This window comes from Meles meles, chromosome 6 (genome assembly GCF_922984935.1).
Source record: "Meles meles chromosome 6, mMelMel3.1 paternal haplotype, whole genome shotgun sequence".
NCBI classification, from domain to species: domain Eukaryota; kingdom Metazoa; phylum Chordata; class Mammalia; order Carnivora; family Mustelidae; genus Meles; species Meles meles.
In genome coordinates this window covers 41988606-42008748 of record NC_060071.1, presented here as the reverse complement: position 1 = coordinate 42008748, position 20143 = coordinate 41988606, and the positions used below count along the sequence as shown (strand labels likewise).

General features: G+C 34.0%; 1 protein-coding gene across 8 annotated transcripts in view; it reads right to left on the bottom strand.

Annotated features, from left to right (window-relative positions):
• The window catches only part of TCF12 (transcription factor 12), a 385612-nt gene that overhangs the window by 48652 nt on the left and 316817 nt on the right, over positions 1-20143 (bottom strand). For 6 of the 8 annotated variants that reach the window (XM_046007718.1, XM_046007720.1, XM_046007721.1 and 3 more), the window contains one exon: positions 167-272. In XM_046007718.1, coding sequence (XP_045863674.1) covers positions 167-272 — 106 coding nt within the window. Of the gene's footprint in view, positions 1-166; positions 273-11301; positions 11433-20143 lie in introns of those variants that run through there. The other 2 variants (XM_046007724.1, XM_046007725.1) reach the window with 1 other exon arrangement.

Here is a 20143-nt window from a genome sequence, read left to right as displayed (position 1 = left end):
TCTTTAGAAATTTTAAACCTAAATTTTAATTTACTTAAGCCAAAAATATCTAGATAAGTAACAACTGAACTCCTATGTAGGTATTCTCTTTCCTCACAATCTTAAATATTAGCTAGTACACAACAGATAACTGCTGTAGGATTGACAACTATTTGGCAGTACTTACCTTGCATAAAGAAAGTGCTAGCAAACATACTGGTTGGTGGCTTGGGAGATGGATAACTAGGAGATTCACGGTTGAAATCATCTGAATTTGGGGATGGTGCATATACCTTAAATTAAACAGGAAATTTAATTAAAATGTAAATGGCAATCATATTTATAACTTATGTGAAAAATGAGTGTTGTATTTCATAAAGGGCCTAAAAAGACCTAACTAATATCATAAAGGGCTGCCACAAATCCAAAGAAACTAAATCCATTATATATAATAACCTAACTTGGTTACTATCTACATTATTTGTTTTTAGCTGATTACTAGAGAAAAATACTACTCCAGATATCTCCATAATGCATTTTTGTGTGATAATTACACCAGGTGGTTGAATAAAGTCATAAAGGTTGACTTTGCTTACAAAAACAAAAATCTATATAGACTCATGATTCAAAATGTGGTGGTGGAAACAAGTGTCTTTTGAATACAGGATGAAATAAATTTTGGGTTCATAAAATTCATTCTTTTCACTGTTTCAAGTTTTATCAAAATCAAAATGAGTTAGATTAAAGATTATACTTTGTTATTATTAAAGGATAATCACAAAAGGCACACAGCAAGTTTTCAGAAACTTGCTTAAGTTAGTAGGATTAGCAAAATTAAAACAAAATTCTGCTGAGGGATTTAATTTCAAGTAAACTTTTAAGTCTGGCACAGCTTTAAGAAAAATCTTATTTAGGGGTGCCTGGGTGGCTCAGTCAGTTGAAGGTCTGACTCCCGGTTTTACTCAGGTCACGATCTCAGGATCATGGGACTGAGCCCAGCACCAGCTCTGCACCCAGTGCAGAGTTTGCTTGAGATTCTCTCTCTCCTTGCTCTCTCCCTATCCCTACTCATGTGAATGCGAGCGAGCTCTCTCTCTAAAATAAAATCTTTAAAAAAAAAGAAAAAAGAAAAAACTCAATTTGTCAGAGGAGTATTAATTTCCTTTGGTAACCCTTGCTTCAGATAAGCAAATTATGAACATTTTGAATTGGCAAATGGCCATCATTGCCACTTCCCTACAAAACTAAATGGGCATCTAAATAACCTTAATCAAAGCATGATAAAGCCATTCTCATGATGATTACTAAAATCAAGAAGGAAAACAAATAAACAACAATTAAGGTAATGCACACTCTCTAAAAGCAAAAGTAAACCAAGAGCCAGAAGAATGGAGAGGTGTCCTATTGTGAACAGTGCAGGAAACCTGTCTCTTTTGTTTAGTTAGATAAGGGTACATCTACTAAATGTCACTCTAAAATACACATCCTAAGTATTCACTTACGTGGAAGAAAGTAGCCGCCTTGTTAAAACTATGGGAGCATGCGTAAAAAATCATAAGCATAGAAAATTTTTGGAATTATACATAAGAAACTTAGTGCACTGTTGCACCTCTGGACTTTGAATTGGGAAGGAAGACATTTACTCTATGTCCTTCCACATAGTCTGGTGTTTTCTCCTAAGCATGTCTGTGCACTAATAAAAAAGTTGAGGAAGCATATACTGAGATTAAAATGTGAGCCAAAGTTTTATTTTACATAAACTATTATTTATATTCATTTATTCTTCCTCTGAGGCATTAGCTAACTATGGAGACTCTTGACAAATTACCCAAGCCTCCAAGACTCAATTTCCTCATTGGTAAGATGGTGCTAACAGTACTTGCATCAGGGGGTTGATGGGAAAATCGGATGAGATAACACATATACAATGCTCAGCACAGTAAGCACCAAGTATTAGCAAACAGTATTTCAATCATTTCTGTCATTCTTGCAGGAGCTGTTATTCTACAAAATTTTGCCCTTGTTCAGTTCTTGAATGGTGTTTCTTACAGTTTTTGTCCACATAATCCTACTTATAAATACTACTCATGCTAAATAAAAGATTAAAAAGTTTATTTTTACTCTTCTTGCTAGTCAGCTACCTACTAGCACAGGTGTTTCTTTTCAATGGACCGGCATTTAGGTTTAAGGCTCCTCTAACATCCCACACACCTGTGGTACCTGAGAAGTTTGAGCTAAGATGGATTCCCAAGAACTACCTAGAAAGACCCCAGATAAAGGAATATGGCAAATAAAATGTTTTCTTCCCCATTACACATATTAAATGTATTTTTCTAGTTTAGCACTATTACATAAGATAATGTCAGAACGAAATAAATGGGTATATACAAATGTGTTTGTAATGTACCATATAGACTGATGGGCAGGAAAAGTTTTCAGGAAAGGAATTTTGCACTTTTTTCTTTTAATCAAGTTTCAGTATCTAAACTTAGCCAGTTAGATGTCCTTTTTCCCCTTTATACAAAGATTTTTCCAAACTAGGCTGAAACTACAATGAAGAATAAAGTAAATCCAAAGACCCAGTAAGAAAATACAAATGAGATAAAGTTTAGAAGAGAACATTAGAACATATGCTTTTTGTCACAAATGCTTCTTTACTATATACACCATCACTGATCTCAAAGTATGAAATACAAAATTCTCTAATCCTATCTAGGTTATAGACTGAAACAGTATGTAAGCCTCCAAACTTATGGAAAAAAAATCTCAGTTTTGATGTGTCATCTCACATACAAAAAACCTACATATGGGGCGCCTGAGTGGCTCAGTGGGTTAAGCCGCTGCCTTCGGCTCAGATCATGATCTCGGGGTCCTGGGATCGAGTCCCGCATCGGGCTCTCTGCTCGGCAGGGAGCCTGCTTCCCTCTCTCTCTCTCTGCCTGCCTCTCTATCTACTTGTGATCGCTCTCTGTCAAATAAATAAAATCTTTAAAAAAAAAAAACCTACATAATTTGTCAATTTACATGCATAATTTGACAGTTTATATTTACTTATCCTTATTCCCATTCAATTCACTGTATTCCATACATGATACACTTACACTTTAGAAAATTCGAAATGTTTGCAATTATAAAAGCAAATAGAGGATAAACCTGACTGTACTGATATACAAATCAGAGTTAAATAAAGGAGAATATGCTGATCAGATAATGGTTAATGATCGCTATCATGGAAAACAAGAAAACCAAGATAAACCACCAAAGCAGAAGAGACTGGCCTATTCCTATGTAAAAATTTTAAGCTGTATGGAAAAAAACAGGGCTCATTTTAGAGGTAAAGTTTTTTAATGTTAGTCTTTATAAACAGACTCTGATAAAGAATAAACAGACTCTTAAAAGATAGATCTTATAAATGAAAATGGTGAAAACTCTAAGCTATTAAAAGTTTATCATTTATTTACTAACATCCGTTCAAAGTTTTTAATCATAATAAAAATGTTTTGAAAACGTTATTCTCAAAGAGGCCCACCTAACAGCATTTCTAACACTATCCAAATAACTTTACTTTTGGTATCTTAACGAGAGCTTGCAAAAACGTAGATGCAATGTTATGAAGCAGCAGTTGTGCCAGTCTCAATTTTTCAGATCAAAGAGTTCTTGCGGCAAAGCGCAACTGATGTGGTCTCAAAGACTTTATTAACTCCAGATGTAGGGAAATAGTCAGCCAATTCCACAAAAAGAGCAAGTCTCTTTTAGTTACAATCAGTACTGGCCACAAATTAAAACCAGACTGCTTATGTCATCTGATCACCTGCACATAGATGCCAGTTTTTTTCCTAGTTAATGATCTAATCATACGTTTACATCTTAAGTATGATTTTGTATCACAACAATCTTAAAATTAAGAGAAAGGAATATATATGCTTTAAGATGATTAAAATCTACCAGGAATCAAACTATTTAAAAGAGAAATAGAGGAGCATCTTGCAGCTGGTACAGTGTGTGACTCTTGGTCTTGGGGTCTAGAGATTAACTTAAAAAAATAAAATCTCAGAAAAAGGTACAATTAAGTAATTTAAGATATTCCATTAGAATGTGGTTGATATTTAGAAATTTTCTTTGGAATTCTAACTTCCATTTCAGAATGTCAGGCTCACAACTGTTACCACGGGACTGTCTTTCTTCTTTTCCAAGCACTTACACTTTATCCTCTAGGAATTGTGATGAGAGAAATTCTGAGTTTTTGGTGAACAGAACTATACCATTTATTCCAACTTGAGTGAATATAACTGAAAATCTAAGATACCTCCCTGTTAAGTCTAGCTGAACAGAACAAATCCACATCAGTATCTTTAATGTCCTCATCTCATTCTACCCAAACTTTTTAAGAGTGACAGAGCATTTCAGGGATGAATATTTATAATCACTCTTTACAGTGGTTACACAATTATCCTTGGGATATTTTAGCTCATTCAACCAATTGGGAGTCAAGTTAATAAAAACATGCCTTTTTACTGGCTTGAATGATTCAGTTTAGTCATATGGATAACTCCAAATTCAGGGCAGATCGTTCTCCGTTTAGCTCTAAGGCTGGAACTGCGCACTGTATGCTTGATTTTAGTGCATCCTTCCTGTGATTAATACTGGAAACATCCCTGTCAGGCAGGGAGCCACAATGATTTTCTGATAGTTTTTGAGAAAAAAATGCAAAGAAGTAGTAGCTTTTGCTAAAAAGACAGGTTTTCCTTTTTAATTTTGTTTGTTTTTTTAAATCTTGTCACATCCAGTGATGGGTTAAAAGACGATGTCACTCCCCATGCCTTTAAAAATAGATCCATAGCTTGTGTGGTGGCTGATATTTTTAAATGCCCCAAATGATGAGGAGATGAGTTGGGAATTTTCCTAGGTATGTGAGAATAGCTATAAATCTTAATTAAGATACCCTTCCACAGAAAATGAGAGGAAGGCTTTAGATGAACACTATCCAATAGAGGTTTCTGTGATGATGAATATGTTTCACATCTGTTCTACACAACAGAGTGGCCACTGGTTACATGTGACTACTGAACACTTGAAATATGAATAGTACAGCTGAGGAACTGAATTTTTTATTTTACTTTAATTAAATAGTCGTATGTGACTAGTAGTTACTATATCGAACAACACAGGTTTAGATCATTTTTCCTTATTCGGTTTAGAATTACATAAATTATTTTTAAAGAAATATTCTTGGACTCTCACAAGCTCCAAAGCCTATGAAAACCAAAATCAGCCTAAACTGTCAAACAACTTAGGAACAGCGTCAACTGATTTGGAAAAAAGAAAGATGGAGGAGCTTATCCATTTTTCTGAACATGCTCTAACACAGTAATCTCTATCAAAATTTCATTATGTTTAGGCTTCTATTAGCTCTACTGTCAAGATGATTTGAATAGCAGTTTTCCTTAAATTCCAGTAAGTATCATTAAACACTTTAATACATCCCAACATGGACATCCAATATGTGAAAAGTAAAATAATAAGACAAATCACCTTTAGTACAGTCTTTATCAACTTACCAAAATAACAGAACAAAACATTTGGCTAGTTTACCCTACCATCATAATTTCAAAATAAAAGTATAATATTATATACAGGAACGTCCACTTAATTTACCTTATTTTTATATAACTATATTTTGTATTCAACAATACGAATTTCACAAGACATACCTGGGTATCTAAAAACCTGGAAAAAAAAGTCTAGATCACTGGGAAAAAAGAAAACCACAACTTAAGTCAAAGTCCATCTTTTTAAAAACTGTAATTAAACCTCTGGGCCAATAATTTTTAAGATATGCATGTTTAAAGGTCAACACTTAAAACTTAAGAGAAACTAGGTAATTACTGTAAGAATTTATTTTTTAGTTACTGCTGATTAATCTATTCAAGTTCCTCATACAATAATACAAACAACAGTTTCTATTTCTGAATTACAGTAAAAAGAGGCTGTTTAAAAGAGTAAATAAAAATTTGGCTTTAAGAATTATACTGATTCAGGCAGGGTGCTAGGTGGGTGTTACAAGAAGTTCAAGAAATTACCTAAAAACAATTCCCTATTGATTTTTCTGATCACTTTGGATCCATTATTCTACTAATTTATTATTATTATTATACTACTAATTTATTCTATTTTTTCTACTAATTTACATATAAATACTGATCTAACGTATAAATTCAGATACAAAGCATCTTTAACCTAAATGGCAAAATTTCGAAGTTTCTGAAATTTAGGTCTTCCCAATTTCCTTATTCTTTCTCTAATCAAAATTAAAAGAAATATAACCCCAAAGGAAGACATTAACATTTTAAAACAAATCTATGAAACAGTCTAATTTAAGAATTTTCCAGTATCTAAGAATATTTAGATAACATTTAATATTTCAATGTTTTCAGTATTTTATTATTACATAAAAATAGAACTTTTGCCACTTTACCAGAAAGTCCAATCTACTACTGGAGTTTTTAATGGTAATTCCAAGCCTAAGAGGGAAAATGTTTAGACAGTTTCAGTAAGAATCAAAACCAAAGGCATCATGACACAGAATGTCTGAAGTACAAGGACTAACTCAAGGACATACAAGCCATCTCTATCAAGGATTCATTTTACCTAAGTAGCCTGCTAAAAACACAACTGGAATTTTTATAAAAGGGATAAAAAAATGCATGTTTTTATTTTCAAGTTTCCTAAATAAAAGTACCAATGTCTTTTCCCAAGAATTCTCAGAGACATGTTTAGGGATGAAGTGAAATAAAATTTCCTAACAATAAGAAAATAAAATTCTAGTTTTCAGTACAAAGCAGCTTAAAATAAATTACTAGTTCTGCTGTCTAACAAGCATAGTTGGATATTACCAGTTTTCAATTGTGAGAAAAATGTCTTAGGAGGTCAAGCATATTTGTATTAATCTTAACATCACTGGGCATTTTTCACCTGCCTTTTATAATTGCTATCATTGTCATAATGACCACAGTTTTTCCCGAGAGATAAACTATGGAATTTTTAAGGGACTGGTTTTGAAACTGGTGTTCTAGGATAATATAGTAAACAAACCAATGAATGTCACTCCTTAGCTGCCTACATTTTAAAAAAATTTAGATCCAACAGTACAGAACCTGATCTCTTTCTTCAACACACTCATGAACATTCATGAAAGGGATATAAGTTTCTTTCTAAAATATTAATAAAGCTGACCAGTGATGACATACCCTGCTGGCAACAGCTATAGTTTTAAACTCATTGGTATTTGTGTCCACAAATTAAAGGGGACAAAATCCTTGGACTTATGTCTAGAATATAATCTCAGGCAGTTTGATAAAGGGGAGAACAATCAAAGTAGGTTTAAGTTAAAGTCCTTGTCATTCTATGTCATTAGCATTGTATCTTTATAGAATTCTTAAATTAATTCTTGTTTTCCTCATCATACAAATGTTAGGTTTAACTCTACTGGGCCTACAGACAAGCTGGAAACTTGAATTAATTCACTTGTACTTTCCTCTCTCATGTTAATTAGCAATAAATCCCCAATGGAACTGAAATGTAGCTCTATATACTTTCATGCTGGTTTTTGTGCTTTTATTAAGTGAGAATGCTTATTTGCAACACAAGGCTTAGATGTATTTACAACGAAATTTTAGCTGCTTCCTACTCTTAATTCTTATGAAAATACAAACTACATGGGCAGACAGGTGCCAAAACCATGGTTAAACCAATTTTCAGGACTATGAGTTCTATTAGAAGAGGAGACCACTGCTAGTCTGATTTCCTGAGTTTTTAAACAAACCTAGTTTAAAGCTCTTCATCTTAAACAGGAAGTAATAAAAATCTGCTTGACTGACCACATCAATTTGCATTCATAAAACTATTAGTCTTATTACATATGCAAAATACATTAAGTATTTATAAGAATGGCCTTGTGTTTTCCTGTTACATTTTCTTTCCAGCGTAGTATATTTTGATACAAATTATAGTAAGGATAAATGAAGTCTGGCCCTTTGCTATGAAGGCTAGTTAACTTGCCCTTAGGAAAACCTGCTCTTGGGAGACAGATCTGGGTTCAATTCTAACCTCAGCACTTACTAACTGGCTGGGGCTTGAGCAAATCACTTAACTTCCCTGAACCTCATTTTCTTTATTTATAAAAGAATGACAGTAACAACTAAATGACAGAGTGGTTGTGAGTTAAATGAGGTCAACATAAAGTCCTCAGTGTAGCTCCTGACACAGAATAGCCCTTATAATCATGTTAGTTCCTGTCTTTTCTCTACCAGATTCCATCCAAAGAAGCTCAATATTAAAAATGTATTTCTAAGCTTGAGTTTCAAAACTTGGATTTCTGTGTTGTCTCTGATAAGATTAAAATAATCCCCTCATACAATTAAAAGAGCATCATGTCTGTACTTGCTACAATTTTTATACTTGGAACACTCTGTAGGATCTTCATTTCAAGGCCTAGAAAATGGAGGCTGACCAGATCAAAGGAAGGCCAAAACTCCAGAATCCTCAAGGTGAAGAAAACAGGAATCCTCTCCTCCCAAAACTTTACCTCTTTTACCTCTAAGACTTTCTACCTTTCTGCATAAAGGACACAATTTAGTCATATCAATGAGAAAACTGAATGCAGGCCAAGTTCTTAATACATACATAAGGAGCTCAGAAACTCATTTTTCCTTGCTATTTTTTAAATCTCAAAAAATTGATATTCCAAATGGTTTTCAGTTTCCTGTTTATGATAAACACATATTAATATTTTATAGTATGTTATAGAATACAAGTACACAAAGGCTACATATGATACAGATCATTAACCCCTTCTCTTTATGAACAGTGGGAAAAATAGGGTTAACATCTTGGCTTTTCTGCATACAGATGCTCAAGCCTTTATATTTCAAACAATATACTGCTATCAGAAAATCTTAAATAATTAAATATGGAAAGCCTATTCTCTCAATCTGTTTTGTTTGTTTGTTTGTTTGTTTTTTGCTAGAGACTATTCAGTCTTATTGTTAAAGTATCTCAACCACCCTTAAATGCATGAAACCAACTTGAAAATTTAAAAATAAAAACCAGGAAAAAAGAGAAAGTACTTTAAGACCAGTACCACTTAGAATTTCTTGCTCCCTAATACCCACAATGGGATCTTAAAAATGAAATCAATGGGAACTTGTTAGTATTTCAAACTATTAATCTGCCCTATCATCTAAAATAAAATGTAAAGTAGGATTAAAGAGTGAGCTTAAATTTAACCTGTTCACTATGAAGATCATATAAATATTCCATAACTGAAGTAAGGAAGTATATTTCACTTAGAGACTGGAAATTCTAAGTTAAAGTGTCAGTTTTTACCATGATATGTAGACATTCCCCAATATATATAGGAAAATGAGGCATTCACATAGTTTTTGGATAGTGTAATTACATACTACGTCATTTTCTTATTGAAGAGTTATAAGAGAATAAAAGAAACTAGAGGTGGTAAAAGTAAAATATATATAAGAAAATACATTAAGACTAGGGCCTTATGATACAGAAGACTAAGCAATATATCAGCTCTTTGTGCATTTTTCAAGAACATAAAAGTCACCTTTGACCTATATCAGGCACAGGCTATCAATTTTCAGGCTACACTTCTCTATCATACTAGCTATGTCATCTACCGTAAGTCTGGAAATACTTAATACAATCAAAGCTGTCCCCTGCCCCCAACCCAATGTAGAACAAAGAGAAATGTTGTAATAGAGTGTTCTGTGCTCTTGAAAGAATAAAATCTAAACTCAATTTGAGTTACAGGCTCTCTGCTTCAGAGGCCCTGTATAATTAATTTTATTGAACTCACAGACACATACACACACAATCTTCAAAATGACTATTTTACTCAGAATTGGACATAAAAGAATCTTCACATTTTAAAGACAGTTAGCAAGGAAGTTATACAGAGATCAAGTAATTTCACTTACATTCTAGAGCTACTGCTTACATTTTCCAAAGCTCTGCTTATATGGGTAGTGTGAACACATAGTTTTTAATGGGTTTCCAATATTTTGGCTTGATTATCATCTATTAGAAAAGCTTACCCTAAAGTTAACAACCAATTGCTAACAGAGTCCAAAGAGGCCTTCCCAAAGCAGTCAGAGAATGAAAAAGTGCTTTCATTAGTTCTCATGTACCCTGGTTAGAACCACATGCTACTGGAAAAGATTTTCAACTGGTGAAAAGGGAAGGAACAAATATATCTGATTTTACACCTATTTTAGGAAAATGTGATTGTATTTTCTTTATAACTTCAAACATTAACATTAAAAATGCCGTTACTCCCAAACAACAACAAAATAATCACCAAAGTCAAATATATATTTAATAAGACACCTGAGGGAAAATTTTTTTTTTATAAAGACTGAGGAGGAAAATACTGAATTTCTGACATAAACCCAAGATTGTAATTCACTAGTACAACATTTTTATTATGTTGATCAATGATCTTATAAGTAACTGCTAATCTTCCAGTGAAGTTCACTTTTAGAATATACAAAATCCTCTGACTTAAAAGATTCTTTTGCAGAAACATTCTGAATAATACTAAGTGATTGAAGAATAGAAAAGTCTTGCTTAGCAACACAGAAAGGTATTATTTTAAAACATCTAACCATGTGCTATAAATTGACCAGAAATACATTCTTTGGAAAATGTTTAAATGCATTCTTTGAAAAACAGTGATTTATTTTATGAATCTGTACAGGGTCAAAATTCTGCTTTGATTGGAAACAGATGGTATCCCAGTAAAGTCAGGCTCTGGACCTGAAACTCCAAACAGGAAATACGGCCCTTACTAGCTGACTGCTTCCCTAATCATTCCCAGAGCTTCATACTTGTTATTTTTATGAATATCCAAGATGACTTTCATCTTTCCCTTCTATCTACAAAGCATCAAGCAATCCTCTCTGTGAGTGTATGTGTTTTATATATAGATTATATGTTTACAGTATTAGAAAAACATTGAAAAATAAGTACTTTCAAGCTCACTGCTAGTAAAGACATCAAGCATTAAAAATAGTAACTCACAAATTCAGGTTTATTTTCTATCCTATTTTAAAAATAAAAGCCAACAACTATTTAGTAACAGTGTCAAAGGCAACTTTACTGACACTACTTACAAAGAAATACACAGTTTAAATGTATTGCAGAAAATGATAAAACCTCACAGGTTTTAGTAAAAAGCAATTAATCTACACTGTTTTCCATTAAACAAGCCAGTTAGAAGCTATATGAACAAAGAAAAAGACTTACCGTTTTCCCATTGTAGTAATACATCAAAGAATTGCTGCCCATTCCAGGGACAGGATAAGCACAATACATGTTGATTTTGAAAAGGTTAGTTTGCAGCTAATGCACACAGCTTCTCTCCAAGACATACATCCACACAGCCAAACAGAGTTAAGTCTTCAGCACTATGCATCCACACATGGATCTACTCAAAAGGAACTTATGCAAAATAGGACTGAACCAACTCACAGAGCAGAGAGGGAGGGTTTATGCTGTAAGTAACCTCTTTCAATTTCTATCAAGTCCTTGCATTCGTGGAGGATACCAATAAGACAAAATTTGGGTATTTAAAAAAAATACCAGTCACTTAGGAATGCTAAATAATGAAAAGAGATACAGTGTCCTAGAAATAAATATCCCCCCAAATTGTTAATTTGGTCATATATATGATATATATACCTCTCTCTCAAAGAAAGGCAAACCGACATCTCTTAATCTGTTTTTAGTTTTAATTAGAGTACAGGTGGCAGGAAAACCCAGCTTGCTACACCTCTAGCAACATTACCATCTGGCCAGGTCTAAAGTTGCTTCCAACTTTGATAAACACATGATCAAGCTATCAGGAATTGGAAACACTGAATCATGTGTAACAAGAAGGATCTAGACAGTTAAGCCTTGTACAAAATCACTTCCGGGAGAAAGCGGACCTGTCACGTAAGTACCTCTTAACTAGCTAGAACAAATCATGATTTTTTTTTTTTAAGTTACAAATATCATATTGAAAAAAATGTTAAATGGAGCACATTTCATGAAAAAGTTCATTATAAAAACTTTAAAAAATTATTTTGAAAATAAATGTTTTTAAAAACAAACCTATTAGTACAGATTTTCAGTTATAAATCTCTTTACATTTTTCATTCACAACACCAATTTAAAGTTTATAATGGACTACAACCTTCTAGACCATTTAATATGTAAAAGCAATTCAGTAGTTAAATACAGTAGTTTTATTATCCCTTATAAATAGTAGTAGTTTTGTTTTCCCTTATATAAAAGTATGAAAGGCTGGTATGTATAACAGATAAGATGTGTACTACCACCGATAAATCAAAAAAGGTTTCTTAGACGTCTTTCTTCCAAGTTCATTACTGCTCTTAAACAATATTTTTTATATTCATATTTTATATGAATGCTCAGATTTCTCAAAACGGAAAAATAAGATGTAGGAATAAATGTTTCATCGACTTAAACATTTTATTATTCTTGTAAGTCAAAAGGTTTTAGACACTGTCTGCAAATACATATTTTTCCCACATACTACTTTGTTATTTAAAAATTTTTCAATTTGTCTTTGCATTTGTCTGAATTCTAACCCAGAGAAACAAAATAGAAACATTTCTCTTTTCTCCCCATCAAAACCTCTTTGTATTACTCTCTCTTCTCCCGTGCCTTGTAGCTTCTAACAAAAACTTTGCCAATCAGAGGAGAACTAACAAGCTGCAAAAAGGGGCACATCACCTTTTTTTTAAGGCACCTTTCACGAAGCAGAGGTCTTCTAAAAAATATTGCAGAAACATTCAATAAGAGGGCAAAAAATAAACAAAAAACTCAATTCATTCTTATGAAACATACTGATCAAATTATAGTAATAAAACCAAATCAGACAATGAGGCCAGCTAACTTCACAATGTTTAAAAGCTGATGGTATCGGAGTAACAATAAAACCTCCCCACATTCTCCAGATACAGAAAAGACTAAGCAGCAGCTGCAAAAGAACATCACTGTACAGCAGACTATTAAAATGCCAGTCTGCAGAGTGGTTTGTAACTTCCTCCCCTCCTGAGAGACCACAAAGACCCATTTCAATCCTTAGAGAACTGTGTAAAAAGCTTTGATTTACAATTAACAATGCCCAGCCTTAAAACCATTCAAGTAAATTTTACTCTTTCATAGATATAGTCGTTCTCTGACAGAACAGCTAGTCTTAAAAAAAAAAAAAAAAAAAGAAGGGAAATCAATCATCTAAAATAAAATTTCCTTTTTCTCTTAATAACAAAAAATTTAAAAATTCACTTTTGAACAGAAATTGAGGAGGAATGGGGATAAGAGGGAAGCCACAAGCACTGATAATACTTGAACATTTTCTTCCTACAATTATGCTACAACTTGAGACAACTTTTATACATTGGTAACAACAACAACAAAATCCACTTACAGTAAGGCTCATTTCTCTGGGGCTTGCCAGAAAAGAGTACTATTTTTTTCTGATAAACAATATAATGTAAACCAACTATACAATCTTTGCTATTAAAGCAGATGAAATTTTTAGTATTTCATCATCAGTTCTTTATTTTAGAGACAACTACATGGTACTCTGAAATGAATAAATAATATTCAGGCAAAAAAAAAAGTTCAGAGTAAAGTTAGACACTATAATCTTTTACTGTTCTAAAGTAATTTATTAAGCAACCAGAGAAGTTTGCTATTAAAGCTGAAACCTGAATGTGAAACATCATAGTTTCTAAACAGAGTTAAGTAATTAAAAGCTTTTGCTTCTCCTTTTCATTCCTACTTTCAAAAGCAGAGATACAAAATCCATACATGTGTATTTGAGACACCTTCCTCTTCCTCAGTACACAACATATTCACTTGGTATACACTACTGCTTAAATTGAAGGTAGAAGCAGAAACTCAGATAGATTTACATATTTATAACATTAAACTAATTTTTCAAACACAGTAGATCATCAAGAAAACGGTGGTAATCTAAATAAAATGTTCCCATAGTCTACTTGTGTGTTATGGCAAGGTCTTTTGTTATCCCCCAAAATTTTTTTGAAGTCGGCCTTACCCTGAAAAAACAAGTGGTTGACAGAGACTGTCATTTTCTTTATCACAATTACAAATGATCTTTCATGATGTCTTTTTTCTCTTCCTCAAAAATATTTTTTGAAAAAATTCTAATTTAATCTATGCAACAGCTGCAGCACAATTTTTCTTCTTAAGAAGAATCATATTACAGGGGAAAAAAAGGCATATAGATGGATCAAGTGCTGCTCTAGTGAATGCAGTTGTTTAATCTTTGCCTTTTTTTTTTTTAAAAGGAACATGTCAAGGGTTAATCCTGTGACTCAGTATGACAAAACGAGTCAGCTGGAGACAGGGCCACTTTTTAAACCTGATTTCAGACAGACGTGCAGTCTGCACAGGAGCTCTGAACTGTCCTGCACTTTTTATCCTGAATTGTTTCCACTAACAATTCTATGTAATCACTTATGTGTTATTCTAAGATGATGTGATCTGACTTAATATTCATGCTACCTCGTCTAACCACCTAAACTTATCACCAAATTTTATAACGAAATGGGCATTACTATACACATGGGGGACATGACTAATGAAAGTATCACAAAACCCTGGAAAAACTGTGACTTGGACATACATCTTTTATTAACAAACTGATGATACTGGTTTGAGGATTACAGCATTTCACCGATTTTCAAATACAGTTCCCCTTCCTTCAATTGGTTCAGGATGTGATGTTTACTGTCATTCCAGCAGCTGTCAAGCACAGACCTAAACTAGATAAGACAAAGCTATAATGTACTTTGCCTAAGCAATTTTACTTCTTTACTTAAGATTTAGGAAAAGATGTTTTCGAAAAGTCTGTTAGATAGGGACTTTCTGGCAGCTTCTGTTTAATTCCAAGCCTCCATGCAAAATTTCCTTCTTCCTTCTTATTTTTATGTTGGTTGGGAAACAGACATATTTTCCCTGGAGAACTATGCAAAATTTCATGGAATTACTGATGCAATATTTTATTTTAATCTATTTTCTTATCTCTTCTTTATCCCTATTTGGATCACTATAACTCTCATACCTGTCTTATAAACTATTCTTAAGCAAGAATGTTTCAGAGTGACCTAAAATTCTAAAAAGTTTTCAAAAGAAAATTTTAACTGAATTATACATCTTGAATTAATTAGTTAATAAAAGAATGGTTAATCTTATTGTACATTTTTCTAAAACAAGGAGGCAACATTCTGTTGTCCCAAAAGGCCAGAAGATCTGGCTAGAAAAGTGAATCTAAAACGCATTAGAAGATTCTTCATGAAAAGTTTCAACATCATTTCTAAGTGAATCAATTCCTGGAAAAAACGACTTTCAGAGTGATGAAGCCAAACAAGGTTCACATGTGAATAATTCTACAATTGAGCTCTGTGTCTTCTTAACCACAAAACCAGTAAATAATGAGTAAATTAATGGATGTAAGGGAGGTGGGGTGAGGATAGGTTTAAGAGGGATAATAAGTGATAGAATCTACGAGTAGGCAGATTCAAAGCAAAAGACCCTTCCCCAATGCCTCCTCATCCTGACTTAGGTTGTAGAGAGATGACTTGTGAATGAATGTGGTCTCCTAAATGTGTAGTATTTTAGTTAGGCTGGTTAATAAAATCAGACACCACAATACCGGGCTTTATATGTGAACATTGTATTGTAGATTTTTCTAGTTTATGCTGCTTTGTTACTAAAGTCATTCCTAAGTGTTCAGGAAGTTGCTTCTGGTCTTTTTCTAAAACCTTCACAATTTAGAAAATTTACTTTTGCAAAGGAGAAAACAAGCATAAAAACTCTAGCAAAATAATGCATCTCTCTCTCAGTGCACCTGGGTGGCTTAGTTGGTTAAGTGTCTGCATTTGGCTCAGGTCATGATCATGGGGTCCTAGGGTTAAGCCCCACATCAGGCTCCCTGTTTAGTGGGGAACCTGCTTCTTCCTCTCTCTCTACTCTTCCCCCTGTTTGTGCTCTCTCTAATAAATAAATAAATAAATAATCTTAAAAAATAATGCATCTCTCTCAAACAAAATGATTAACATTCAAGGCATATTATTTAAAGATAATAATGCTAGGGGTGCCTGGGTGGCTCAGTGGGTTAAAGCCTCTGCCTTCAGCTCAGGTCATGATCCCAGGGTCCTGGGATCAAGCCCCACATCAGGCTCTCTGCTCCGCAGGGAGCCTGCTTCCCCCTCCCTCTCTGCCTACTTGTGATCTCTGTCTGTCAAATAAACAAATAAAATCTTAAAAAAAAAAAAAGATAATGGGCGCCTGGGTGGCTCAGTGGATTAAGCCCCTGCCTTCAGCTCAGGTCATGATCTCAGGGTCCTGGGATCGAGTCCCGAATCGGGCTCTCTGCTCCGTGGGGAGCCTGCTTCCTCCTCTCTCTCTGCCTGCCTCTCTGCCTACTTGTGATCTCTGTCTGTCAAATAAAATCTTTAAAAAAAAAAAAAAGATAATAATGTTACTGATGTTAAATCATGTAAGGCATCTTCCAATACAACAGTGTCACTCTAATTTTGCTGATACCATTCAATCAGTAAAGAGGCCTCCAAATAGTTTTCCACTGTATGAAATCTTTAAAATCAAAGACTATATTTAGTGTTATTTACTCAGTTGATACTCTGAAAAAACTGTTCCAATTATGCCTTAATTTTGAGTACCTAAATCTTAGCCAAACCAAATAATAATCAGACTTAGAGTGGATGTTATTGAAGGTTGGTCTGAGGGGCGCCTGCGTGGCTCAGTGGGTTAAAGCCTCTGCCTTCAGCTCCAGTCATGATCCCAGGGTCCTGGGATTGAGCCCCACATCGGGCTCTCTGCTCAGCAGGGAGCTTGCTTCTTCCTCTCTCTCTGCCTGCCTCTCTGCCTGCTTGTGATCTCTGCCTGTCAAATAAATAAATTAAAAAATCTTGAAGGTTGGTCTGAATATTGATACACAGTTTATTTTGATATTGACTGGATATGAGGAGCATCAACACACATGTAAATATACACTTCTCAGAGCAGAGTAAAAACAATGCTGAAGTTCACAAATCCTATTACCTGTCTCAGACACAGAACATCAGATTTCTTATTGCGTCTTTACAAGAATCTCAAGTCTGACTTGAGTTTTACAGATGCTTAATGATTAACGAAACAGAAAACAACTATCTATATAGCCAATGGTAAGAATCAGCTATATAAACTGCATTTATAGGGCAAAAGAACACTTGTTTAGTTCCTCTTTTGACAACCATATGAGTATAATGAGAATGTGTGAAAAACAAACCTAACTCCTGGAGGAGAAATCAAATAAATCTGTTTTTGGGGTAAATAAATAGTATCCTCCTGATATCAATACGAAAAGAGCTGACAGATCATACAAAGCCTCTCAAAGGCTATCATTAGACACCCTTCAAATGAGATAGAACTGTAATTACTGGGAATATATAAAACCTGAAGCAAATTGCATGTTTCTTTTGATCACAAACTCACTATGACAAAGCAGTTTTCTTTGAAAAATTAAAGGAGGGGGTCCCCCCTCCCTAGTAATTCCTACATCTCTTGACTGTCCATTTCTTTCCCCACATGAATTGCAGTTTGTCACTTCTCATTTGCCACTTGAAATAACAAGGTAAGAGAATCATTAACTATGTTGCAACTTGATAACTTTCCTGCAGATGGCTCTATAATCACAGGGCTGCCTAATGGTGTGTGTGCACATAAAAACAATGACATAAAAACAATGAGGAGGACGACACCCAGGTTTTCAAATTCCTCAATAAACCAGCACTTCTGAAGAGCTTTCAAGACAAAGTCTTTCACTATCCACTTATTAGGCAACCCAACAACAAAACTGTAAGCAAACAAAGCTATTATTTAAAATCGTCTGTAAAAGGTAAACAATGTGGTCTTGGGTTAAGTTAGCTCTCACTTAGATAAAGTGCCACATGACTTTTTTTGTTTCTTCTACAATTTTTTTCTTCTGAGTTGGAAAGCACTAGATCCTTTCAATTTATGAGAAATGGACCAGCAACAGGGTACTACATCTTATTTTTAGAGAGACTAAAAGTAACACCTGCATTTTAGTCCATAGTCATGTCAAGAATCTGCAACCTAAAGCTCTAAGTAATTTATACATTAAACTATATCTGGCCCCAATCTGTATTTGTTTCAATAAAAATTCTTGTCCGTGGTAGTAATTTTTAAATACTTCATATCTATAGTCTAGAGTCTACCATATCTAGAGTCTACCAAATCATCCTGCCTCGTATCTGTAATCAAGTAGTCATATAGTCACTAGAAGAAGTCACCCAGATTCCAAATTTATGGAAAAAACTATCTTAAAAGAATGGTTTCTTACTATTAAGTTATGATGAACATTCTCAAGAAAAGTCAATTAACAGTTCATTTTGAAAACACATCTGAGAAGGGTATCATAAACTGGGGAGGAAATAAGAGATTGTGTCAGTTCAACACAGGACAAAGCAAAACAAAACAAAACATAATTTCTCTGGGAAATGCAATAATGCCACCCCAACAAGTGTCCTTTATCAGACAGACTAGGACACAGACACAAAACTTTGAAAGAAGAAACCTGTTAAGTTACTTGTTCTATGTACTAGAAAACTATTAAAAGGAAACCTCACTGAAGTGAGGGGAGGCTGGAATGGGAGCCCTATCAGTCAATGTTAATTACAAGAAGGTTTGTCAATTATAGAGCCCTAAAAGAAGAATCCTCAACTGGAAACAATCATCATTTACAGTGCCCAAAGGGAAAGAATTATATTGCATTTCCTATAACAAATTGACTACCTCCACAGCTCATCAATGAGAAACATCTTCAATCTGAAATCCTGCTTTTCTCTAAGGGGCTTTGCTTCAAAACAACCTTCTCAGCTTTCTTTTTCTCCCTAAAGTAACATTCCTCTCCTTTGTTGGACTTACCTATGGTTTTGCCATAGTTTATTTGTCGTGAATTGCAATTCTCTGTTACTCCCAAATAAACTCATTTTTACTGGTGAAGTAACTTTTATTATTAAGGTCAACAGTATCTATATTACAAGTACATATAATATGGCAGAAATATTCTCCAGACCACTCATTAGTACTCTGCAATGTGAGATAGGCTGCTCAGGTTCCAGAACTATGGAGTCATACCATATAATGAAAAAGAGCACTGGATTAGGAGTCAGGAGATAGGGATCCAGGTTTTAGCTCTCTTAGAAGGTATGGGAGCTTAGGGTAGGACATTGCATTTTCCTGACTCGAAGTTTCCATTTCTGCAAAGTACAGGCATTAAATTATCCCAAAGATTTCACAGCCATTTCACCACCAATAAAATCTTTTGCTATCTATTCCACCCCAAAACACTGAATTCCTTTTTTGTAAGATTTTTGTCTCTCAATTTTAAAAATTAAATAATAATGAGTATTTTTCCCTGTTGAAAAAACAACAAAGGGGCACCTGGGTGGCTCAGTGGGTTAAAGACTCTGCCTTCAGCTCAGGTCATGATCCCAGGATCCTGGGATAGAGCCCCACATCGAGCTCTCTGCTCAGCAGGGAGCCTGCTTCCTTCTCTCTCTCTCTGCCTGCCTCTTTGCCTACTTGTGATCTCTATCTGTCAAATAAATAAATAAAATCTATAAAAAACCAACAAAGCCATATAACTTTCATTCAGAACTTCTGATTAAAGGGGAAATGAAACTTTGCCATGCTGAGCTGAAATCATTCTAGTAAAAGAAATGTGATGCTTTTACAGATTGGATACTTTTATTTCAGCAAACTACACAATTTGTTAGTTTTTTAAAATATTTTACATCTTCTTATATTACTATTTTTGAAGACCCAGGGCTGTGCCTCACTGGCATAGATGAGACCCACTGTCCACACCAAGCTTAAATTGTATTTTTATAATTGTATCTGTGAGTGGCATAATTAAAAGCTTAAAAGCCTTACATGAAATGAAAGGTTGATCCAAAATGGAATTCAAAAACATAATTACAACTTCTTGGTTCCAAGCTGACTCTAAATGCTTTATATTCTAATA